This window comes from Ammodytes marinus (assembly GCF_949987685.1).
Source record: "Ammodytes marinus genome assembly, chromosome: 14".
NCBI lineage: Eukaryota > Metazoa > Chordata > Actinopteri > Uranoscopiformes > Ammodytidae > Ammodytes > Ammodytes marinus.
In genome coordinates this window covers 13,058,280-13,083,906 of record NC_137218.1, presented here as the reverse complement: position 1 = coordinate 13,083,906, position 25,627 = coordinate 13,058,280, and the positions used below count along the sequence as shown (strand labels likewise).

Sequence of the window (25,627 nt, the reverse complement as noted above, 5' to 3'; positions counted from 1 at the left end):
ATGTTTTGTATGCATAGACAAATTTGCCGGTCAAGCTTAAATCTCCGACATACAGTGAAGGCAACATAAGTCACACCCTAAACGACGCGCCGGCTGGACTAGTTACGTCACTTTGTCGTGCATCTCTTGCTCTTGCCTTGATATGGAAATAAAGCACTTCAGATGTACATACGTGTCTTTTTTAATAAACTAAATGCTGTTTAATTTCAGGATTGGTTTTCCAGCATAAAAAGTGTCTACTTTCTCTGTATGTTTACTGTTTTGTGATATTTCTCTCTATTGATTCTGAAGCATGGAAGTGTGCTGCAGGTTCATACTCCTAGGTATAAACCATAAACACACATTCCTATTGGGTGCTTCACAAGAAATGTTCTTGTTCTTTGTCTTGTCATAGATTGATACATTGATTAGCGCAACCAGCTTGGACAACCTGAAAGCTTGAATTGGCTTAATTTCAAACAGCTCATTATAAAAATAAAAGGGTCCACACATTTTCCTGTTTTCTTCAGAAGTTTAATTCAATATGTACAACTAGCCTTATTAAAGCACTGCAATTCACATTTACCACGTTGTGATATTCATCCTCTCGTGGCATTGTTTATTAACATGCATTTAGGATAACACTTCTTTCACAGAAACAGGACCCGACCATATCTCTTGCTTGGTCAACAAGTCCACTATTTATATCTACAATCTGACCATTAAAAAAACAACACTTATGTCAGACAGCGCACACAACACCCGGTTGGCATCAATTGCTTGATACAGGGATTGGCCAAACCACTCAGCGTACAGCAGTTTGTTGATAACGATTAGTGGTACTGTAAAATTACTTGTAATCATTTGAATCATCTTGTCCCCCTCCGCTCAGCTGGAGAGCCAAATGTATCATAAATTAAATCATAAAATGGAGATGTGGTCAGTTTAACAGAGAAGACACAAAGAAGGCTAGCAGCGATTCAAACAGCATGCTCTTCTTTGTTAAAATGACCGTCACATATAACATTTTAAGAAGCTTGTATTGATGGTGAACTGTGAGCTCCGGATGCTGTGTTTTTGTTGTGAGATATTGGAGGCAGTTATTTTTGTTTGATTTGTTAACAGTGCTAGAGCAGAAGGGCTTTTTTTTAAACACATTCCCAGCCACTTTCACCAGCAATATAACTGCTAGATTGACACTCCTTGTTGTATCATAAAAATACAATAAGCTATCTAAAGTCGGGCCCCACTTTTTAAATGAGACACAGCAAAGAGGAGGAGCATTTTAAATCATATTTTGTCCATACACATCCCATTAATGGATCAGTAACAAAGTGACTGCTGTAAAAGATAGTTTGGTGATAAGACCTCATCATCTGAAATGAGGCATTCTAGACCCACACAGAAAACGGAAGTAGTGAAACAAAAAAGAAAAGGAAACTAAAACTGAAACATGAGGTTACACAGATATCCCTAGCAGTGTAACATTCTCCACAGGTCAGTGTGATGGTTTCTGCGGAGAGGTTCCTCCACTGTTTGTTGTTACTTCAAGGGCGAATTCTTCATGGGAATCATTATTCTGGATTCCATGTGCTGAATAAGAGGGACTGTGGGAAGGGGGACAAACAACAGTCTGAGCAACAGATTTCTGTGTCATGCGGTTCATAAAAAAACAGCGTACTGGGAGAAATCCGGCTACGCAGAAAATTGGACAATGTGTTGATATACACTGTAGTAACCTGGACAAATCAACAATCAATCTATGTGGGTTATCATTATCTCCCTTAAAAGCGTATATCATTTGATTAAAATTGGGCTTATCATTGTTGTTTGTTTGGTATTGGAATCATATAAGACCTATTCACCTTATGTAGCCCCGCCCCTTTTTACACTTCCGGTTCGAGTGAGATTGTTAAGGTTCTTCCGGTTCAACCACAGCGGAAAACAAGAAGTACAAACAGCGAAAAACAAAGACGCAAATTTGAAGTTTAGGGAATAACAAATCGTTTAAAAGATTGATCTACACTCAAAATAGTTAAATATTGTTTACCTAGCTGACATGGCTAGCCCAGTTACAGCGTGGGAGCATACTAGTTATACGCTAGTGCGATCAGACGGAGTTAAAATATTGCACCCTTCGAGGATCGGCAACGGCTGGGAGGATGATTTGCGAAAGTGGCCAGAGATCAGTTATGGGGATATTTTTAATTATTTTGTGCTGTCCCTTGGAGTTGATGGAAGTATCATGAAAAATTACAAGAGCACTGAAGCCTACCAATACCTCCACAGTGGTAAAGTGGGCCGTATTTTACTACACCAAGTCAACGAGGATCTGGTATTTCTGAAGGCTGATGTTCAGCCCAGTCAGTCCAGCAGTCCAGTGCACTTTCCCTGGGTACTGGTGACAAGCCTGGGAGCAGTGGAGACAGCAGGGTGCTCCTGCATCGCTGGCCTGGGGAAATCATGCAGCCACGCAGCTTCAATTTTGTGGAAGGTAATAAAGTATAATGTTGTATTTATTGTACATGCAATTATTGTCTAGCATATACGGGAATAGTGCTCTGTTTGAAACTGTAAACTCAAGTCACATTAGCTGATTATCTTTGTATAGCCTATGTGGTTAATAAAGTAAAAGAAAAATAGTAGCTGTATTTTACGTTGCGTTCAAACTATCTATGTTTCAAACAAGCCCTTTTTAACAATTGACCTGACAACTACATGTATTAGAGTCTAGCTGTATCACTCCACACTTAGATCATCAAGAAAATAACTATATGTGTTAACACAACCTCAATCTTGTCGAAAAATAGAAACATTACAGGAAGACTATTGACTAGAATAAAATGTATTTAATGTATTTATTGTTTATCTTTATCTTATTCTACTTTATTTTATTATTATCGTTCCTATTGCACCATGGGTCGATCCTTATGCCTGCATATTTTAAGAATTGATAATAAAGCTGACTTGACTCTTGATGTAGCCTTGTATATGAAATGTTTGCAGCTAATCCAGTTAAAAAGCATTCAACAGTTCATATTCAAACAATAGAATAAGATGTGACTGTAATGTGGGTAATGCTAACATGTTTTTTGTGTATCACAGATCTGCTAGAGTGACAATCATGGAGAATATGTAAGTATCTAGTCAAATCTCATATTGGCAGAGGAGGAAGAAGGTAAGTACAATGTATGGAGTCAAGGTACGTAAGTAATATCAAATCATATTTACATAAAAACTTGCTATATCCTTGAGTTGTTTCTGTTTATTTGATAGTAGCCAAATCAGTTGCACATATTGGTGTTAACATTTCAGCTATTAAGAAAAAATGGCTGGAGATGTCACAGTAAGTACAAGTCTAATTATATCTCATGGATCGAAAGTAAGTTTATAATCTGAATATTTAGATGTCTGGGTTTTTTTTATCTGAAAGATTTAGAATTGCTGTATATCGGTCCAATCACTAGAATGCTGCTTGAAAAATGTCTTTGTTTTATTCTAACTGTTACTGCCTCTGTCTCAGGTCCAGAATGCTGTGTCCCAGAGGCTCACGGGTATATCATGCACAGATGAGCAACGTAACTGGAATGCTGGAACGCAGAGGAATCTTGCCCCCAAGCGGCTGGCAGAAATACATTTTTTACACCACATGGCCACTGACCAACTTCAGCACCCAGATGTAAGGGCACAATGTCCACCTCTGCCGCCCACCCCTGCATTTCCTTCCCATGAGAAGTTGAGGGAAGGCCAGAGCCACCTGAAGTTCCCTGTAGGATCACTATTGCACACATGTTTCAATGCTCAGCTTAGCTCAGAGCTATCCCAGCCAGATTCTCTTCAACATGGGGAGCATGCTGTACCAACCACCTGTCTAAAGTGTCTGTCTTTTTACACTACTTTCATTGCACTTGACCTGAGCAAATGTTCAACACTCGATAGCATAACCAGAGATCAAAGTGCCTCCCACCTGTGGCATGATGCTCGTAAAATACGCATCACCGCTAGCTCTGCAAAGAGGGTTCCACTCAGAGCCAGTCCGGAGAAGTTCCTGCAAGAGCACCTGTATCCGAGGTTCCATGGGAATGCAGCTACACGTTATGGGAAGGAGAGTGAGCTGGTTGCTTCCACGTGGCTCGAAGGCTGTGGCTACTCTGTTAGTCACAGAGGCACAGTGGTCAGTGCTGAAGAGCCATGGCTGTCAGCAAGCCCTGACGGAGTGTTGAACACAGAGGAACTGTTGGAGATTAAGTGTCCAGTCTTGGGGAAATCCTTCGAATCTCTGGAAAATCTCTTCAGCAGCAAGACCTCTGATGTGAAGATGGTTGACGGGGCTTATAAACTCCGACCACATGGGCCACGAGGCTACTACATGCAGATGCAGCTTGGAATGTTCTGCACAGGGCTGACGGCATCGAAGCTGCTCATCTGGACCCCATCCCAGCAAGTCCTTCTGAGTGTAGAATATGATGGAGATTTCTGTGCAGAAGTTGTGCAACGGCTTAAGGCTTTCTATTTCAGATACATGCTGCCATATATTGTAGAGGAATTTCAAGCGGACAGATTGTTGCTAAGCGATAGGTACAAGCAGCTTTGTCAGTAACTCAACATCTAACTGTTTGCTTTAAGTGGTAAACATTTATATCTAGCTGTATATTCATCTATAGTAGTAAATAAGCCAACATTCATCTATAGTAGTAAATAAGCCAACATTCATCTTTATTGGTAATAAGCCAACATTTATATCAAACTGTACATTAATCTGTTGTAGTAATAAGTAAACATATTCTATATCTAACTGTACATTAATCTGTTGTAGTAATAAGTAAACATATTCTATATCTAACTGTACATTAATCTGTTGTAGTAATAAGTAAACATATTCTATAACTGTACATTAATCTGGTGAACTAATAAGTAAACATATTCTATATCTAACTGTAGTAATAAGTAAACATTCTATATCTAACTGTAGTAATAAGTAAACATATTCTATATCTAACTGTACATTAATCTGTTGTAGTAATAAGTAAACATATTCTATATCTAACTGTACATTAATCTGTTGTAGTAATAAGTAAACATATTCTATATCTAACTGTACATTAATCTGTTGTAGTAATAAGTAAACATATTCTATATCTAACTGTACATTAATCTGGTGAACTAATAAGTAAACATTCTATATCTAACTGTACATTTTTTACATCTCACTTTCATCTCTTTTAATCTTACTCAGCATCATCGTGAATCATGTCACCCCGCAAGTTGCAAAGAGCAGCACAAATTCTCAGTACTTTGTCCATTTTAGGTGCAAATGTAATTGGCACAACCTGTGAGAGGATCCTGAAGTGCTTCAATCGGCAAATTATCCTCTCAACGTGGACTCTAACATTGGCAATTCTTCTTGTGCTGGTGGTGTCTTCATCCGATAATTGTGCCCCTCTTCTTGTGAATGCCGGTATGGTTAGCTTCACCTTCCTTTCCCCGAGCAGATCTTGGATGGTGAAGCCTCTGTCGGCCATGACTTCGTCTCCTGGGCGAAGGTACTCCAGGAACCCTGAGTTGTTTGTAATAAACTTGTCGCTACACCGACCTCCATACGCTGGCGAGATAAACATTATAAGGCCACAGGGTGCAATTGCCACCATGAACTTCACAGTATTCTGTGCATAGTAGTGGCTGTATGACTCTCCCCTGGAATCAAGATTCCTTGCCTTCTGGAGGGGGATCTCTGAGCAGTCTATTATGCACGTGGTGGCTGGATAGTGCTCTTTGAAGCTTTGCGGCATTGTAGCGCGAATGGTTTCCCTTGGAAGCCATGGGATGTAGTCTCTTAGATGTTCCTCCATCAGATCAATCCAGTAGCTGACCACTCTACTGACTACACTCTGAGAGGCTCCAAATCTTTCAGCCAAGTCACCCTGGAGCAAATTAAGCCTCAACTTCATCAGAGTCATGAGGAGCTGGTCTGTTTGGTTGATCTGGAAGCAGCCTTTGTAGAAGGTTTGAAGGTGTTTTGCTACAGAATGAAAACCACCCAGGGACAAGCCTGTGTAGAGCAGGGCAAGCGCTTCAGTCCTCAGCAGAGATGAGTAGATGGGTTCAGCAGCACATTGTGTTCCCTTGTCAGCAGTGGTGGGCAAAGGAATCAGGGGCAGAGTTGCGCTATAGATATGGTCACCAAGTGACCGGTCCTCCCACTGGGTCATCACATCTTTCCTGGGGTTCGGCTCATCATGGTCCATGGCTTCATGCTCCGTGGCTTCATGCTCAGTACTACTAGGTACTTCATTTTCATCTAGTGAAATGGAAAAAAAGTATTTCAATAATATGTAACCTGAAAACAAATAAAAGAATGTTTCCACTGGATACTTTTGTGAATGAGAATTTTTCAATAACATGTCCACAATTAACTGACAAGAGTATGTGGTCATTATAGGTATACGCCTATATACAGGCCTATATAAATCCTTTCTTAATAATGTTTAAGCTGGCTATTCTGTCTGTACATGCTTTGTTTGATGATGATGTTCTGACTGTGACTATATGTCATCTGTTGTTTTTAAATGATTGTCTGTAACTAGCTGTGCTGCTGCCTGTTTTGGCCAGGACTCTCTTGTAAAAGACATTTTTAATCTCAATGAGACTTCAACTGGTTAAATAAAGGTTAAACAAAAAATAGAATACCGACAGGCATAGCATATATTTCTTCTTAATAAAATGTTAAATGATAGCACTTTATCACAGTTTTTTTATTTTTATATTATTGTTACAAAATGTTACTTTTATCCAACCAGTAGGCTATAACAGAAGATCGTATTTGATATGTTGACAATGACATACCTGATTGTCTGAGTAGCACCCGGCGTGGTGTCCTCAATGGAACTTCATAGCCAAGCCACTTCTCCGGGTAGGGATGCTCTCCACTTGGCTTCTTATCCACAAAGTGGAAGGAGCACACAAAAGGGCGCTTTGGGGGTTTCTTTAGGTTTAACGCCTTCAGCCAGAGTCTCAGTGCTTCATCTCCCTTCGGCGGTGGGTGAAGATCGTATGGGGATCCGCAGGTACACTCGGACCGAAGCTGAGACCGATGTATAACACATTCCTGCTGTAGAAACTCCCGTCTTTTCTTCCAATTATTATGGCAGCCTTTGACTGAACATATGATGCTCGACATGACAAGACAGCAAACAAAATAATAGCTAGCTAAACTAATAAACAGTAGAGTAGACTAGACTCTTCAAACACTTCCTACATAAAAACTCACATCAAACTGCTACTAAATACTTTCTTCAAACTGCTTCAAAATTATACTAAATCACTTTTTCAACATACCGCTTCTAGATCACTTTCAAAATTACGCTACTTTCACTCCCAATACACTGCTACAAAGCACCAACCGCTACTTTGCGCGACAACCGGAAGCCCGTACACATTTGGAACGGCTCCGCTATCCTCCATGGTTACGTTCCAGAATAAGGTGAATATCTGGTGAGGCCTGAAAACTCCGGGCTGCCAAACCCCTTTGTTGTATATTAGTTATATAATCGTGCAAATAATGACCCTAATTAAATCTTTTGTTTACAGCAAGAGTTCTGATTTGTCACATCTTCTTTAAAATATTTTATTTTAATTTAGAAAAAGATCATCCATCCTTGATTGCTACACATAATTAATACATTGTTGGACAGTATTCAGATGTTCTGTGATCAAACATCACCATCACTGATGTTTCCACATAAAAACATCTTAGATTTCTAAAACCTTATTGTTTATTAAAAATACGATACGTTGCTTTCTGACTGTGTGTGTGTGTGTGTGTGTGTGTGTGTGTGTGTGTGTGTGTGTGTGTATGCGCGTGCGTGCAAATCTCTGCAGAAATAGGTTGGGTAGAAAGTGAATTTAAGAAGCAGTTTAAGGCAATAATATTTATGATTACAATAAACACTCACCGCCGGCCACTTTATTAGGTACACCAGTTAAACTTCTTGTTAACACATATAACTAAACACATATAACTAATCAGCCAATCTAATGGCAGCAACTCAAGGTATTTAGGCATGTAGACCTGGACAGGACAACTTCTTGAAGTTCAAACCGAGCAACAGAAAAGAAAGGGCGCACTCACACTAGGCAAAGTTGCCCTGTTCCGTGCTCAAGTAAGATTGCCCAAAAAAAGCACAGCTGACGAACGTGAGTAAAAACCCTTTTGCTTTGCTTTATGCTGCTCTCACCTTTTTATCTCTCTCCCTCTTTTATTAGCTCACACCTAGGCCTACACACACGTTCATTCTCACACATTTTATGTTCAAGTCCAAGTGATGGGCAATTCTGGTGCCGACTAGTAAGGCAGCTGACGTTTAAACGTTTAACCGACTATGCATCCCTAATAATTCACGTCAGGAATGTCGTCTGTGCGCTTGCTTGTGCGCTTGCTTGTGCATGTTTCATCTCATTAGCATCTGTACTGTGCCTGAGCACACCTCTCCCAAGCGTGCCGTGGCCAAGGAAGTGTACCGTGCTGGAGTACGGATGGCGTGTTCACACTAGCCATAAACGATCTAGACTTTAGGGGGCAACGTGACATGGTTGATGGTGCCAGAAGGGCTGGTCTGAGTATTTCAGAAACTGCTGATCTACTGGGATTTTCACGCACAACCACCTCTAGGGTTTACAGAGAATGGTCCGAAAAAGGAAAAATATCCAGTGAGCGGCAGTTAAGTGGACGAAAATGCCTTGATGATGTCAGAGGTCAGAGGAGAATGGGCAGACTGGTTCGAGATGATAGAAAGGCAACATTAACTCAAATAACCCCTCGTTACAATCAAGGTATGCAGAATACCATCTCTGACGCACAACACGACCAACCTTGAAGCAGATGGGCTACATCAACAGAAGACCCCACCGGGTGCCACTCCTGTCAGCTGAGAACAGGAAACTGAGGCTACAATTTGCAAAGGCTTACCAAAATTGGACAATAGAAGATTGGAAAAATCTTGCCTGGTCTGATGAGTCTCGATTTCAGTTGCGAAGTTCAGATGGTAGGGTCAGAATTTGGCGTAAACAACATGAAAGCATGGCTCCATCCTGCCGTGCACCATCAACCATGCCTTGTTCAAAGTCACTTAAACCCCATTTCTTTCCCATTCTGATGCCTGATTTGAACTTCACCACGTTGTCTTGACGTCTACATGCCTAAATGCATTGAGTTGCTGCCATGTGATTGGCTGATTAGTTATTTGTTTTTACAAGCAATTGAACAGGTGTACCTTAAAAAAGTGGCCAGTGAGTGTATATCAATACATGGAAAATATAGGCAACTTCTTGTTTTATAGAATGAGCAGAAAAAATATTTTGGACAACAGAATTTTGTAAAATAATACCATGTTAAGATCATCTCAGATGATGTTTGATAATATTATCCAGCACGATTAGAAAGGTAAAGAGAGGAGAGATAAAAGAGCAATCAGAGACTTACCTGTGTAATAGACAACCTTGTCCCAGCCATCACGGTTCCACGCTGCATTTCTGGTGTTTTCTCTGGACTGTAGGTCTTTATAAGCTGAAAGAAAAAGTATATATTTTCTTGGTTGAAAAAGCAGCTTTAACTCAAGATCACTGAGAATAAAATCCCATCCTATAGTCTCCATTCTTAGAAAAGCATTGAAAAGGTATAGATATCATAGAACATATTTCCTAAATAGTAAAAGTATCATTGTACTGGACAGTTCATTAAACCTGAATACATTGCTCACCCCATAAGTGGTGAACCGCGTAGAGATTTCCAATCTGTGAGAAAAAGCCGCCCACCGCCTCATGGTTCTGCTGGCGGATCTCAATAGCACGCGCCCTGCAGAGCGCCAACGAGTTATGTTACACAAAAACAAGTAAACATCTTCTTATTCAAGGACTGTACCGATTAAACCACCAGGATGAATTGTAGGTTTTGAAGTTCAAATGAAACCGACATCCACTCATATCCCAATAATTTATTTTCAAATCAAAACATCAAATTTTGATGTAGCAAACTTGAAATTGTTTTAACCCTCTCAGCATGTTTGGTTTTAGTACATGAACAGGCAAATTCCCCAGTCATTATCAATTTAATCAAATATGTACATTTATCAAACACATGGTAAATAGGTAAATTATGTGTGATATATCTAATCATGCTTAGTCATGCATAGATTGTGTTGCCAAAAGGTACCGTTGACTCAGATTCATCTCCTACAATCTGTGAAAAACCAATGAAATAGTAGTGAGGAAATATATATATTTTTTTAAAGTGTACATAATGGTAGCTCTACAATGACAACAACATTGAGAGAACGCTTATGAGCTTCCCAGATTATCTATCAAAACGATCCAATTTGATGACTTGCTGATACTGCATGTAAAAAAGTAAAGAAAAGGAAAAAGATAAGAAAGTTATGTTACCAGTAATTTCCCCACTCGATCATCGTCCCCGGCTGAAACAAAGGATGTTAAGAGGGGAGAGATGCAGAAAATGAGTTGTCTGAGACAAACATAATCATGTTTAATGAGAGGAAGCTGGCCAGTTTACTATGTAATAGACAGTTACCCTGAGCTGGTATGATCGGAGCTCGTAGATGTTGGGCCCTGAGCGAGGAACGGGTTCATTCCAGAAACTGAACTCCAGCAGCAACTGGTTCCTACGAGACATCAGCATCTTGCCCCTCTCGTTCCTGTATTCCATAAATTTCTATAGCAACGACAAACAGCAGCAGGAACACATTACTCAGTAAATCTGGCTTAGGGATTTATTTTATTGGGAGTACATGTAGTTAATTATTCCATAAAGATGTTGGTTCAGGTCCATTACGTGTGTATTCCTTCAAATGTAAGTGTAAATGTGCAATGTAATTTTTTTTATAAAAGAAGATGTAATTGCAAATGAGGGTCACCCATCAATAATCTCTCGAATACATTAAAAGTTATCATTATAACAATAATACATTCTAAAAGGAAGTAAGATTCCTGTGTGTGTGCTGTATTCTGAATAGTTGGGTCACATTTTAACGGAAATAGTTTAGTTTACAAACACACAATAGTATGTTCTTATACTCTATAAGATAACTAATACTTAACTACTGAAACAACAAATCCCCAGCTTCAACAAACACAGATTAAACAGGAATACACAATATGGATAAGGCAAGATTGACTCAATTAACTTATTTACAGTAAACTATTGTATTTCTGTAAATAGACTTTAAAGTACAACCACACCAAACAGCTGGAAAATCATAGATAAAGATGGTGAAACACAGTGAAAACTGTGGTCTGTGGATCTAAATTGAGGAGTGCGCTGCCAGAAACAGTGGCCTACACAGTGAGGTCACCAACTGCTGGTGAGCTGAACTAATCCAAGCACCTGTTACCTTATTCTGCCTGAGTTTGTTCATGACTTCGGTGAGAGCCGGGTATCCTCCACGGTATCTCCACAGGTGAACTAGAATAAAAAGAGCAGAGGAGCCAACTATAATGCAGCTCTCAAATATATCTTGCTGTAACTGCAAGATATTATTTTAAATAAACATCTGTATTTTAAATAATGTTTTATCGTATAATTAATCTCTTAGGCCACCTGTGATCTACGAAGGCATGATGAGTTCCAGTATATTTAACATGAATCGCTGGTCAAATCAAATAACTTCATCGCTCATAGATTCTGACCGTAAAATGCTGCAAAAAAAGGCTGCTAAAATATTCACATTAAGTAATGTAGTCAAATGAACATGGGGGAATGCAAAATTGTTCCAATAATGTAGGAAAAATTATCTCTAAACCACCAAAAAAAACACAACAATGCAGGTGATCCAGTGATCGAGATGGAAATGAACAAATGACTAGGAAAACACAATGAAAATGTTCATGAAAAAAGTGACATGTTTCCTACAGTACTGCATTTTATTTCCCAATGCATTGTAAACATGTTTTATTTGTGCAGCCTTTTAGGTTCCCTTTACTGAGCTGTAACATTAGAGGCAGATTATAACTGAGGAAATGTCAAATGTCAGCACAAGGACAAAATGGACATCAGCCAGGAAAAGTGCAATACAGCCATGGCTATAATTAACTAAAATGTGAAAGCTGTGAAAGTGCCTTGTGTCACTGGGGAGGAGAGAAATATACTTAGAAAAAGTCTGTCTTTCAACACTTCCCTCTATTCCACATTAGCAACAGCAATCTGAAAGGTCTATATGAGATAATAAGATATATTTTCAGAGTGACTCCAGCGCTTCTCACACTGCCATGCAGTATCCGTCCTGAAACCAGCCTCCCTGGCGGTTTAGTCAAGCTAAGTTAGTCCTCATCATAACTTCAAAGCCCAGAAATAATTACTTTACAACAGAATGGAAGTAAACCAAGAAATCTTCATATTTGAGAAGCTGGAAGCTCTTTTTTAACATAATAACTCATTTAATGACTCACATTCATGACATGTCACTGTTGTCTATCCATTATCTGTTGATTGATTAGTCTACTGATGGACCACTCTTTAATGATTTTTTCTCTCTTAAAAAAAGAATGCATGTGCTTCATTAAGACTACCAAACAATTAGCCAATAAAGCAGATGGATCTCTTTCACATGTACATTATCCATCCCAAGTGGGGATCAATGTGTGATCTTACCTGCCTGATCCTGCTCTCCGTACCATGTGTTCCAGGTGCCTACAAGTTCACAAGGATATTCAGGGTCAGCATGGATAGAAGGCAAGATGTCCTCACTAAGGAAACAGACAACACACACACAGATGTGTGTGAATAAAACAAACAAAATATCTGCACTGTTTACAAAACCAGTGTCTTGCCATCTGAATAATGGAACAGGGACTTCTTACCAAAGGTCATTGTATGCCTCAAGGCACTCAGGCTTGACATTGTGAACTGCAAGGAAACAACAATTTGTGAGTGGATAATACATTATCTGAGAAACTTTTTTTTAAAAACATAGTCGAAGTAATCTTCTTCAATGTACCACCATAACACTCACAGAGAGTCACAAAAAACACATACACTGTATTTTGTACAGATTGCTGGCTTCCTTCTTGGCGAGCAGATGAGCATGAGCATCTTTTCGGGGGTCAACCTTTCTAACAAACAGAGACTTGAACCAGCTGTCATCACTGAATGCTGAGAGACTCCTGTGGTGAAACAAAAAAAGGATGCTTATAGACCAGCACTTTCTCGAAAATGATGGAATAATAATCTTTATAACAAGAAGTTCCATTTTATGTTTTCCAGAGATTTGTTTGGTGTAATTTAGAAATAGTGTCTGTATTTCATAGTTTTTTTATAGAAAAGTTTATTTTTCAGCCGACAGATGTCCCGCTTAGTGCATATGTCGGTAACAGTGTTTTAGATCAAATTTAAGGGATCATTATCAAAAGCATTTATATGTTAAAAATCCGTTTTTTAGACCTCTCTAATGGTCATTATAAGGTTTAATCAATGGTATGACTTAGTCTTAAATAATGCACACAACGTTTGTTGTGATGAAAAAGCTTTTTAAATAAATCTACCTTGCCTTGTGCCCTAATAAGACACTGTACACCACAAGGTGGCATTGTATTAGTTAATTCATGAGGATTGCAGCAAATAAAGTTAAATGTTGTACAACTCTAACTCATTCATTGCAGAGAAGCTGCAGCTCAGAGACCAACGACAGAAGCCTATAAGCTGTATACTGCACATAATCAGAGGATTAATCAACATGGACTCCAAAGCAGCCTTAGCGTATACGAATTTCGTTTGCTAGGAATATAATTATTTCAAAAGTACCAATAAGGAACTCCATGCAATGGTCACACGTGTTGTTTATCAGGAAAGTCCTGTTGACACTTCGCCAGCTTTTGCATGAAACAACTTTTAACTTTACACAGTGCAGTTACAGCTGTCAGTTTGGCTAAATCCTACAAAGGCCGCAGCCTTTTAGTTAAAACATTTTTAGTTTGGACACAGGCCATCCGCAAAAAACATGTCATTAACTGATCAAAACAAGAACAAATTGACCTTGAATACAGTTTGAAACTCACAGAAACAAAGTTGAGATGTTTTATCATATTGTCTGAACATGGAAACAATGACCCTTCGCAAAACACTATGCACTGCGCAAGGATAAGTGTCAAAACAAGTTTCTCCCCACTTTTTATTTACCAGCGGTAATAATTAGCATCCGCAGGAAGTTTAGAGCTAGGGGGCTTGTCGTTAGCTTAGCTATTTAGCACAACGGACTTTGTCATTGGTGCATACTCTTCAGAAGCTAAACAACATTTAAAAGTAGCGTCTCTACATCTGCGCCGAAATATTCAGTTAAATAAACTCCAACCTTGCGACAACCGTGACCTGTCCGTTATCACGAAGTCCGTATTTCGTCTGTTTAAGGCCTTTGCCAACTCTCTGAAGGACTCGGGTAGACATCTTTCCCTTCGAGCTGTAGCCTACTGTTGTGAAGTCCTGCTAGGCTGCTGCTCCCGGTTCAGCTAAAGGTTACTTGTTAAAGTAATACATCACCACACCCCCGTGTCAACGTTATGTCATTGCTGTGTGGTTAATTTGACACTGACTCCGGGGACCCACTGATAATTAACATCGAAAGGTTAAAATATTATATCAAAGCCACAACTTTTGATTTATCCAGCTGATCTTGGTTCACGTGTAGAGTTGTCGGCCCTCTGTTTGCTGTTTTGATTTCTCTCGTGGGTCTTTCAAACTACAAACTACTCATCTAAATAAAACAAAAAGCACTGATGTTAACCTTTATTTTCTTCCGACTTCTATTAAAGGCCTTAAACTAAGAATTGACCCAATTCAATTGTGGTTACACAGTTCAATGAATAAATAACTTATCTGACCGTTCTAGTTTATTACAAAGATTGACCAGGGATTTAGTGTTAGTTACTGATGATTACATATTTATATTGGCAATATGATAACTGTTTCGCATTTGTACCGTAAATGTATTAGAAGTTGCAATATTTTCTTTTCTTCTTTGGTCTGATGGTAAAACAATGAGAACCACGCATATGCATTGTTATGGTAATTTTATTGTAAAATCTGCAGAAATGTGTCTCAGCTATCTCACAATAATACCTTTATATTTACATAGACATGTGAAACAGAAACCTAATTGCACAGTGACATTTGAGCAAACATTGTTGCATGAAAGAGTTGAAGCAGTTATCTATCATGAAGTGGAAGTTGTTGCTGTTGTGGATTCTGCTCCAGTGGATGTGGCGGCAGAGATGTTGAGCTCCTGCAATTTTTCTGTTAACGTTTTATCGTCTTCTAGGCTAGGTTGAGGGTCAGTCGGGGGCTCCAAAAACTCGGTTCCTGCTACGCTCTTTCCTGTGAGCGGGTCAACCACCCGACCGACTTTATACACAATCTCAGCCAGTTCATGCTTAACGTGTTTGGATCGGGCCTCTGGCAGAGCCTTTAGGAGGACGATGTCTCCCTCAGTGCACTGTCGCAAGGCGTCATGGGCAAAGTAGGTCTTCCTCTTGTTGTAGTACTAGGAGGAAGAAAATACAACATTGGACTTAAAAAAAATCAGGCTTTTCCTTTCCTGCAGGCCTCATCAAGTTAAATTAAAATGTGTGAATGCAATGTAAGACCTATTTCACATCCAAACGGGCAGAAAAAATAATCTGTGAGGATATGAAAGAAAATCAGTCATTGAATTACTTGTAAAGAAAAGGATGTATTCACATTCAACATGAATTCAGTTGTTTGTTTTGAAGTTGTGTTACAGTTCCTCTGACGAACCTGTCATCCACTCAGGTGTGCAGATATCTTTTTTGAACCCAAAACACATTTAAAAGCAAGACTGAATTTAAAGCAACTTTATGTAAGTCGCATTGAATACATTTGACGTTCGTCAATTAAAATAATTAGATTTTAGCCTTTCAAGACTTTATAAAAGGATCTGTGGAAACCCTGAAAATGCAGTCAATTATTGATCTGAAAATGATTAAAATGTCTTTGTCCACAATACGGTTGAATAGGCATACATGAGTTAATTATTTGTGTTCAACTTAAATGAATATTTAAAAAAAATAGTACAATTGTTCTTGGCTTCCTAGAATATTTTAGCAAGATGTGATTTGAACAACTTAAAAGGTGGAATCAGCGATTCTAGACAATGTTTGTTGTCAAAACCAGTGAATATCTCCACAGTGTATATCTCCTCAGTCGGGGTCCCGTTCACCTCGTCGGTCTTTATTTCTAGAGTGACCTGGTCGCTATACATTATCCCTTACACGATCCGGACCGCTACCTGTCCAAACTGTACTGTTTGTGCGCAGCCTAGGCTCTGTAAATGGACATGTGGCTAGCCCCTTTGTTTACATACCTGCAGTGTTTACAGAGCCAAGGCTGTGTATTAACACCAGATTTTTCTTTTTCAGCGCATACAGTACTGACAGGTAGCAGATGGTGATGTGATATTAACGAATTTTGATAAAAAATGGTTTTGACAACAAGCAGAATCACTGACTCCACCTTGCGTGACAAAATATTATTCATGAGGATATGGCAAATGCAAATCACAAGTTGTTGCAGAACAACAACTAAAGGTTCACCTTGAGCAGGTATGGGTCCAGCACCAGCCTTGTGACTCTCACTTTGGCAGTTTTGTTCATCTTGGTCCCTATAACTCTGCCGATGATCCACTTTGCATGGACTGACGCATGTTTCACCGACATTATGGAAAAGCTCTATTCAACCCTGCAGCGAACACAAGAAAAGTCATCTTGTTATGTCATCATAATAACTGGAGCTCTTTCACACTTTATTTGTAGGCGTTTTATTTATGGAGATTGCGTTGATAACCAAAAAAAAACCTTAACATGGCTAGTCTTTGAGCTTACTAGCCAATTCCATAGTGACAACATCAATGCACAACGGAGACTTTGCATGAGTAATTGCATTAAACTGTTATAATATGTCAAACACGTAGCCTTGCTGCGGCTAACGTTAGCTTTAACATCACAACCCCATTGATTCAAAGTCAGAAACTATGACCTACAGCAACTTTATTTGACATGGTAAAACACTTAACGCGGGCTGTATAGATAACTCACCGACACTACTTGAAAGGAATGATAAATAATCATAGAAGGTCAAAATCAGTGAGAGGGCTCCTCCATGCTGCTCAGGTCGGCTGGTTTAGATGACGTAAACTACGGATAGCAACGAGTGACAAGCTGAGCTGATCGCTGTTTGCGTTTTGTTTGTGATACAATTGGTTAACTGTAGTTTTGAGGTGAAATAGAATAGGAAAATATGTATTATAAACTGTGCTATTTACAAGAAACAGATCGTTAAAGCTACACTGGATTTTTTTCAAATATAATATAGGCTATGTTAGGCATATAGCCTATTGTTCAAATATGTTGATGGTATATGTAAAATACATAAACTCCAAATATAATAATATTGACTGATTTATTGTATTTTCCTAAAGGCGTTTTTTATGTGCTCTCATTTTACTCGTTCTAGTTTTTTGTATTTTCATTGCTTGTTATTTGAATGTAGGGTAAGGGTTGCTTGGTGTCTAACGGTATTGAATATAGGCCTAGGCTATATAATGTACTTTATATATATTTTTTATGGTTCAAGAACAAACACAAAAAATACTAACGCCTCAATTATCCAGGTGTTAACCTTGACGTTATGATTCCATTCAGGTTACAGTTCATTTCTGAAGTTTGTGTTTTCCTTTCCTCCCAAGAAAGTTACATTTTTATTTTGGCCACAAGATGGTAGCAGAGAAACCTCATAGCAATGAAAGAATAGAGGGGACTTTAATGTTCCTATTTAAGGAAATGGGTTGCACAAAAAAAACTGTAATGAAACCCTAAAGACGAAATAATATCAACATTTATTTATTTATTTTTACGGAAAAAGACAGACGTGATGGATTCTTGAATCAATCAAGAATGTGAGAAAACGTTTTTAATTTCTATCCCGTGAGTTCATGAGTTAACGTTCTCACTTCTCGTTATCTTGAGATAACAAAGTTGTTTTCTCAAGATAACGGATATTATGTTGAGATAACTTGACATACATGTTAAAAATGTATAATATTTATCTATCTATCTATCTATCTATCTATCTATCTATCTATCTATCTATCTATCTATCTATCTATCTATCTATCTATCTATCTATCTATCTATCTATCTATCTATCTATCTATCTATCTATCTATCTATCTATCTATCTATCTATCTATCTATCTATCTATCTATCTATCTATCTATCTATCTATCTGTCTGTCTGTTGGTCTGACTGTCTGTCTCCTTGAAGGAGGAAGACTGATTTGAATGAAACAATTAAATTATTTATATCTTGAGATAACAATATTAGTAACAAGATAACTTTGTTTTCTTTACCAATTATCATGAAAATGATGGTCATCAGAAGACGGCATATAAAGAAAATGCATCATTTATCAATCCTCCATTAATTCTCATCTCTTCTTTGACACTGATTTCTTCAAGCCAAATTTCTAAAAAAGGACCACAACATTACCAATTCCCTATCCAGCCATTTGGCAATGATAGGAGCTCTCATAGGTCTCCACTTAAGCAGATGCAAGTAGCAGAAAGGGGGAGAGAGAGAGATGAACAATGATGCATTCAGTGGTTAACGATTGTGTCCCTTTGTGGGAACTGGCTGTGGCTCAGAACCAACTGCAGGCAGACCAATCTGGTCTTAATCAGAGAGCCATGTTGTAGTACAGAACACGTCTGGGTTTCTCTGTTTCCCATTTAAGGCAGTGCAGCATAGGTTTACCTCTGCCAGAATTACAGCATTCACCGTCTTACAAGAACACTGACACAATTCACATGGTACCAACTGTTTTCATATGGTATGCTCTTAAACCTGTGATGTTCAAGTTGCACAATACACTGAATGCCACTTCATCAAGTATCATATAACATATAGTTATTAGGACTGTAGAATGGAAAGAACATCTATTTTACACTCTTGTGAAAACATGCACTGGAACATCTCCTCTATAAGGTCTAATCAAATCCGTGGGTAAACCTAAAAATGCAGATCACATGGTAACAATGGCCGTATTACAATATTTACCCAAAGATAATCACATTCACATACATACCTAATTGCAAATGCAGCCAATGTTTTTATATATGAGAGACCCGGCATGTTCAGTTATCAGCTGTGAATCATGAGAAAGCACGGCTGCCGAGACATAAGGCAGAGGCCCGATAGCACATAGACTGTGTGAATACACCGTATATTTTCTATGATAACACAGTGACCTTTTAATCAGCAAGTTTTATATTTTCAGATTAACATGGTTGGAAAATGTAGGCCTACATCTTCTTGTGTAAATTATTAGGTTCCAGATACATTTCCAACAGATTAGATTATTTGGTCAGGGTGTTTGTGGATGACTTTAACCGGGACCTGTGTACGGGGTCGTTTTAAAGCTGGGAAAAGTTGATTGTATTGTGGAAGTTCTGGGAAGATTTGGTGAGTGTTTTCAGAATGTAAAAAAAAGGTCACAAAAACCAAGCAAACCAAACGTGGGATATGCGACCTTTTCTTTAATGAGTCTTCTAAACCACACTACTACCCAGACTGAGACCTACTCCCACCAAACTCTACAAATGGAATTCATTATAGATAGTCATGCATAAAGTAAGGGGCATGGTTGGGATTAAGTGAGCTTGAAAAGGGCTATGTCATATGAAGTGTGCTTAGACCATGTCTGAAGGGATGAAAAGCCTGCCATCATAGCCTCCTCCTGACATCCTCCCAGATCGCTCTCCAAGAACCCTGAGTCTTTGGCATGTTTATATTGTCTCAAGATCAAAATGTCCAACAAATTATTTCTGTTAAAACAAAGATGTGATGGAAGTAGTCATTTGAGAAATATAAAACCTGTCAAACAACCTGTCAAATTTTATCGCATGCAGCCCTAGCTCTTCTGCTGGCAGATAGGAGGTTTAAAAAGCTGTGGACAAGCATTTTAATGTAAGCATACTGAGAATTAAGACCCGGTTGTAGATCAGGATCAGGATCGCCTGTGACATTCATATTTAGTTAATACTACCGTATAATAAATAAGGGGGCATCTACAGTCTGGCTATCTCGTTGCCTCAACTTTCAACAAAGAGGATGATCAAAGGGCTTATGTCCCTCATCATGCTGCATTGGTGAAGGATATAGGCCTTGTCATCCTAAAGAATTTGCATAAAAACATGTTTGATAGACAAAATACATACTTTTTTTCATTTGGCTGATAGGCCGATTCATTAAAGCCTCTTGTGTGCAGTGTCTGAGAAAAGCAAGCTCAGTCAGTCTTCATTATTCTTCCAGCACTGGAGGTTAAGAGTTGAAGGCGAGATAGCCAACGGTTCAGATAGCACACTGGTGGCAGCAAGAAGCGAGGAAGGGCGAGGCGTGGCGGACAGGAAAAAGCGTGCCAGCGCTAAGATTTGTGGTCAATTTGAAAGGGCAGTGAGTCATGGAATGGCAGGCTAATGTGTTTGTTTTTCACGGTGGATTGACTGAAGGGTTGATGCAAGTTTTCCCCTTTTTGGGCTGCAGCCAAGACTTAAACAGAGCTGGTGATGATTAGACAGAGATGGTTATCCTCGAGGTCTGGCCCCTCTCCGACTATCTGCGCTATTTCTCGCATCTTTTGTTCTCCTCATCGCTGTTACAGTTCAAATGTTGGTTTAACCTCAGTAACTGGCGATTTGTCTTTGACAACAAGCGGTGGCACGTGGCAGATTAGACATGTTGTCTATACAGCGAGTTCATAAAGCCACAGCCAAAGCAACCTGTTTGCAGAGCTTGTGGTGTGGGTTTGATTACACTGTTCCGTACCCCTTAGGCTTTCTCCAGCATGCAGCACAAAGACTGTATTCAGTTTTATGGGCCCGGCTTTGAGGCTGGACCAGCAAGTATATTGTTTGGTACAATCCTGTTTCCAGCCGCTGAGGAACATTACTAAACTCAGGCCAATTGTGTGTCTGGCCGAGATGAAGATGATAACGTATGTGTTTATTTCCTCCAGTCTTGACTACTGCAATTCACTCTCCACCAAGACATCCCGTTTGCACGTAGTCCTGCCAAGCTTCTGTCCGGGTCTTTCAAAAGGTCTAACATAACACCAACTTTGATTTAAATACACCAACTTTGATTTATTTGCATTAGTTTACATTCTGAATCCAGTTAAAGGTTCCTGTGATCAAGCTTAGGACCTTGCATGCACAGTTTCATATTTTCCCCCTGTGTGTACTTGGATGGTTTGCATGGCTTAATCTTTTTGACAAGCACGTGCTAGAGGCAGGATCAATTGGCTATACATCTGCCTATATCACCAGTAGGGATCTGAGGTCCTTATCAGGGTCTGCTGGTTAATCCTCGCTCTAGGCTTAACACAAAAGGAAATTTAGCTTTTGATTTGGTAGCGGTCTCCCTTTGGACTTCAAATCTCCTGTGTTGATGTCTTGCTGCCTTTCATTTTCCCTATTGTCTTTTATTGTGGAGCCCTCTGTGATGTGTGCTGCTCATAAAAGGTGCTGTATAAATTAATTACTTACATATACATGTTTGGCAGCCTCTTGGTTCACATGTATTATGACTCCTGCCTGAGTTCCTATTTGATCAAGTCAAATAATGCCACTAAGGTCCACTCCTTGACAGTGTGACACTGTCACAACACATGACATTGCGTCTTTTCCTTGGCCTTCACACCACACATCCATCATACAGAGCATTTACAAAGTGCGGTTGTGGTGTGTTCTCACTCTCCTGACTCTCACAACATTTGTTGTCATGGCTAATGATAATAACGTAACGCCACTATTTATTCCATATTTTGTATGAGAGAATGTGAGCTGGATTTGTCATCGTGCTCTGTTTATGCTGGTGCGCACAGGCCTCAGTCTGTGCCCCTGACAGACATGAAGCTATTACATCAACATGGACTTCTGCGTCCTCAGGGAGAGGGGCATTAATCATTTTGTATTTGCAAAAATAATATCCAGCTCTTCTGGATCACATGCTGAGAAAAGAGCACTGCTCTCTGTCGTTCTACCTCCCTCTGCAAGTCTCTGCGATGACGGAAGAGGTGCTGATAGAGCAAGTTTGTTTCATTTTTAGAAACACCGTGACATGCATACTTTCATCTCTCTGCAGAGTATACTGAGCCCTGCATTAGTTGCCCATTTTGTATCATACTGTAATGTTTGCTTTTGAACCGTGTAGAGGTTTATTATGCTCATTAACTGCTTGTTGTATACCAGATGTGGGCCAACATTCTAGATGCAGGCGTCAGTGTATCGGACCGTGCAGAAGCATTCAGATCCTATACTTGAACTTGAGTAGCAGCACGCATAGAAGATGTAATCACAAAATGACTGGTATTACTAATGCATAAATGGCACTAGTATGACAATGTGCAAATATGCAGGAGACGTTAACTGTAACCACTCTATATTGGTGGGTATACCTTTATATTTAACAAAACATTGCGATTTATTGTGTTGTATAAGTTAATCATCATTCATGTGTTTAAAGTCTCAATCTGCAAAGTAACAGGTAACTACTGCTGTCACTCAAATACAATAGAATATTTTAGTGTTGTAGCAATGTATCCAATTAAATGTGAAAGAGAGGAAGAATATTAGCATAACATAGAAAATACTTCAGTAAAGTAAGTGGGGTTTTCTTTGGCCTTGTGATTAACATGTGTCAAATTGAATTTCAACCTTCCTGGTCCTTATAAAAAAGTAAAAGTACCTCAATATTATTGTATTAAGAGTAATTATATTCAGATAAGTTCCACCACTGGGTTGCCCTGTGTTAGATCATCAAATGTAATGGACTTTTACAAATAGAAGGGTGTTACAAGTTGTTGTTATTTAGAATGCTGACCCTTTCATCGCACTTTTTTTTCTTTCTTTTTCGGCCCATATGTTTGTCACTGTGTATCTGCGTGGTCTACAATATCTGAGTCAACACCGCCTGCAGCAAATAACATGTATTTGGCTAACAACATGAAAAGAGTCAATGTGCAAACAGCATGTTTCATGTTCGCTGCATTGTCAATGCTAACAAATTGAGGTTGAGTGGAAGGTGTGACACCGAGGCAGCTGAGTTGTGTCACCCTGCATGTAGCTGCACCAGAGTCACGTTCAGCGGCGCCATATGTTCTACCAGAATAAGCACATTAAAACATTAAAGTAGGGTCATAGGTAACAATATGGTATCACTTTGGTTAATGTGCTGTAAATTAAACATCCAAGTTGGGAGGGATTGGGAGATATTCCCCGGGCAGTGACATCATCTCTCGCTGTCTCTGCTGCCAGCCGCCCCCTGACCTTACGCAGTAAGTGTTGTAAGTAAATATTCCCTCTAAACGGAGCGTCAAACAGTCAGCCCTCCCCAGGTTTGTGTGGGTCTGTGGTTTGACCTAGGTGATATCCTTGTCAATACCTGTGTCTGAAACGCAGGAGCTATTCCTCTTTCAGCTGTGTGTCATAGTTCTGAGGAGGGCAGAGCGTGTGATCCATCCATGTTATTGAAATCCCTAAAATGTCGTGCTGGCAATATGGTTCATTCTAACAATACATAACTTGAACAATTTGATTGGGTTTACAAATTATTTCCTCGGGGATCGCTTGGCCACGTCTTTGTGTAACACAAACAGTGGGATCTCACAAACATTGACAGACAAAATATAAGTAGGCGCTGGATAAACACACACGCACATGTGCACACACACACACACACACACACACACACACCTTCAATCAACTTCTTCCTGATGCGGTGATGACAAAACATTTAACAATGTAAACCTCACAGAGTGCGAGTTGTACCTCATCAACCACACGTCTGAACTTTTTATAAGAAACATTGTATCATATGTCTTCTTACCAGAAATTTTATTAAATATTTTAAGATTCTGAAGATTTTATAAAAAGAAAAAAAACAAAACATTCAACATAAAAGGTATTGAGGAGAATATAGGCTCAACTTCAAAATGGTTTTGCCACCTCAGGAACAACGTAGATTTGTTCCGCATTTAGTATGGAAATCTAATCACAGCTTTCTCCTCCATGTCATAGCAACAATTCAGAGCCACCCTTTCTACTGAGATTGGGTGTTTGATATTTAAAGGATTCAGGGAAGTGTTCCTTTAAGAGTCCCTGGGAATCCCGGCCACGTGAATCACTATCATTACACAGATAGAGAAAAAGCATGATTGAATTAAACAGCGGTGGAGGTACAACACCGCAGAGATTTCCCACAGTGCAGTGAGGTCATGCTTTTGGCCCGAATGTGCTGGGACCTTTTGCAGATAGTGGAGCTCTATCTCTGAAGACACGATGAAAGGACTACTTCAAGTCTCCACCAGCTTGTCTGTTTTATAGCTTTCGAAGAAGCAATGATTGCAACAGAAAAGTAATAACATTTTAATCAAGCGAAAGCTTGGGCGTCTCAGGCTGTGTGGATATTTATTTTCTGTGTGGTTAAAACGTATCAAATCTAGCAATCCACTGTGCAGGTTGAACTGACCTTTTGAGTAGATAACCAATGATAATATGTTGTAAAGAGCACACATCACGTCAGTGACATGTGGGTTTAAACTGATTTGTATACAAAGCCAATAAGAAGACATTTCATCTGAGTTCTACTGCAGAGATAAATTGTTCACTATTTTCGGGGATTTGAATATGCATCCTGTAATTAAAAGAAAGGGCAAGGAAATGCTTTAAAGAAGGTAAAGTTCATAAGAAGCTAATATGGTAGAAGGCCAATATGTATTTGACATTTTACCTAAAAAAATCTATTCAGTTAATCTGTGAGTCAGAGTTGGCATTTGTGCAAATCCCTCTACGCACTCTTCAGGTATAGCGTTAACAATATTTAAGTTTTTGAAAACCTTGAAAGTGAGTTTGTGCCAAATTTAATAAAATCCCTTTCTTGAGATAATCAGTTCATCCTGGAATTAGAGTGGACATTTGTGCAAGTTTGAAGCAAATAAAATCCCTCAAATCTTTAATGAGATATTGCGCAATTGGCTCGGACGGACATACGGATGGACAGACAGAGAAGCTGAAAACATAATGCCTTCGATTATCGCCGGCGCGGAGGCATAATCAACTGTCAACTCAGTATTTTTAAAGTATAAAAACACAGTATTATAGTTTAGTGACAAGTTTGTAGCTGGGACACAACTGAAACCCTGGTCCAGTATGTTTGCACTGACAGCTACTGTTTGTAAATTTGACTTTTTCTCAATCCAACCAAAAACTACTGAAATGTCTCCAGGAAACCAACCAAACGATAAAAGTCTCCATGGCCACTGTTACCCATCAGAATCCCCCTAAAACAACTTCCAAGAGCATACTTGTTACACCGTACATCAAACTAAAGTGTCCATCCAGCCATGGAATTCTCTCACCTTTGGTGATTAATGGCAAGCCCAACCAGACTGCTCCGATAGTCTATAAAAAGATTACAGTAACTTAATTAGTTTTATTTTCTCTCTTGTTTAAAAAAAAACACCCATCAGCGCTGCTCATAGTTTCAGCATTTAGGTCATGGTTTCAGCTGCCAGAATGT

General features: G+C 39.2%; 3 protein-coding genes across 3 annotated transcripts; all 3 read right to left on the bottom strand.

Annotated features, from left to right (window-relative positions):
- Positions 1-540: 540 nt before the first annotated feature.
- Positions 541-14,428, bottom strand: LOC307260670 (protein NipSnap homolog 2-like). Its single transcript, XM_080040947.1, has 10 exons — positions 14,334-14,428; positions 13,022-13,149; positions 12,847-12,892; positions 12,638-12,732; positions 11,382-11,452; positions 10,562-10,702; positions 10,417-10,448; positions 9,735-9,829; positions 9,458-9,541; positions 541-1,586 (listed from the first exon to the last, which is right to left on the bottom strand). Exons 1-10 carry the CDS (start codon positions 14,423-14,425, stop codon positions 1,522-1,524), a joined length of 849 nt encoding a protein of 282 aa, XP_079897073.1. The 5' UTR covers positions 14,426-14,428; the 3' UTR covers positions 541-1,521.
- LOC307260669 (uncharacterized protein) lies at positions 5,208-7,581 on the bottom strand (the record flags this gene model as incomplete). The annotated part of the gene is made up of 2 exons (XM_080040946.1): positions 6,823-7,581; positions 5,208-6,277 (listed from the first exon to the last, which is right to left on the bottom strand). Exons 1-2 carry the CDS (start codon positions 7,154-7,156, stop codon positions 5,208-5,210), a joined length of 1,404 nt encoding a protein of 467 aa, XP_079897072.1. The 5' UTR covers positions 7,157-7,581.
- A 612-nt stretch (positions 14,429-15,040) lies between the features above and the next one.
- mrps17 (mitochondrial ribosomal protein S17) lies at positions 15,041-17,178 on the bottom strand. Its single transcript, XM_080040631.1, has 3 exons — positions 17,089-17,178; positions 16,588-16,732; positions 15,041-15,518 (listed from the first exon to the last, which is right to left on the bottom strand). The coding sequence occupies exons 2-3, from the start codon at positions 16,708-16,710 to the stop codon at positions 15,192-15,194; spliced, it is 450 nt and encodes a 149-aa protein (XP_079896757.1). The 5' UTR covers positions 16,711-16,732; positions 17,089-17,178; the 3' UTR covers positions 15,041-15,191.
- Between the last annotated feature and the right edge of the window lie 8,449 nt (positions 17,179-25,627).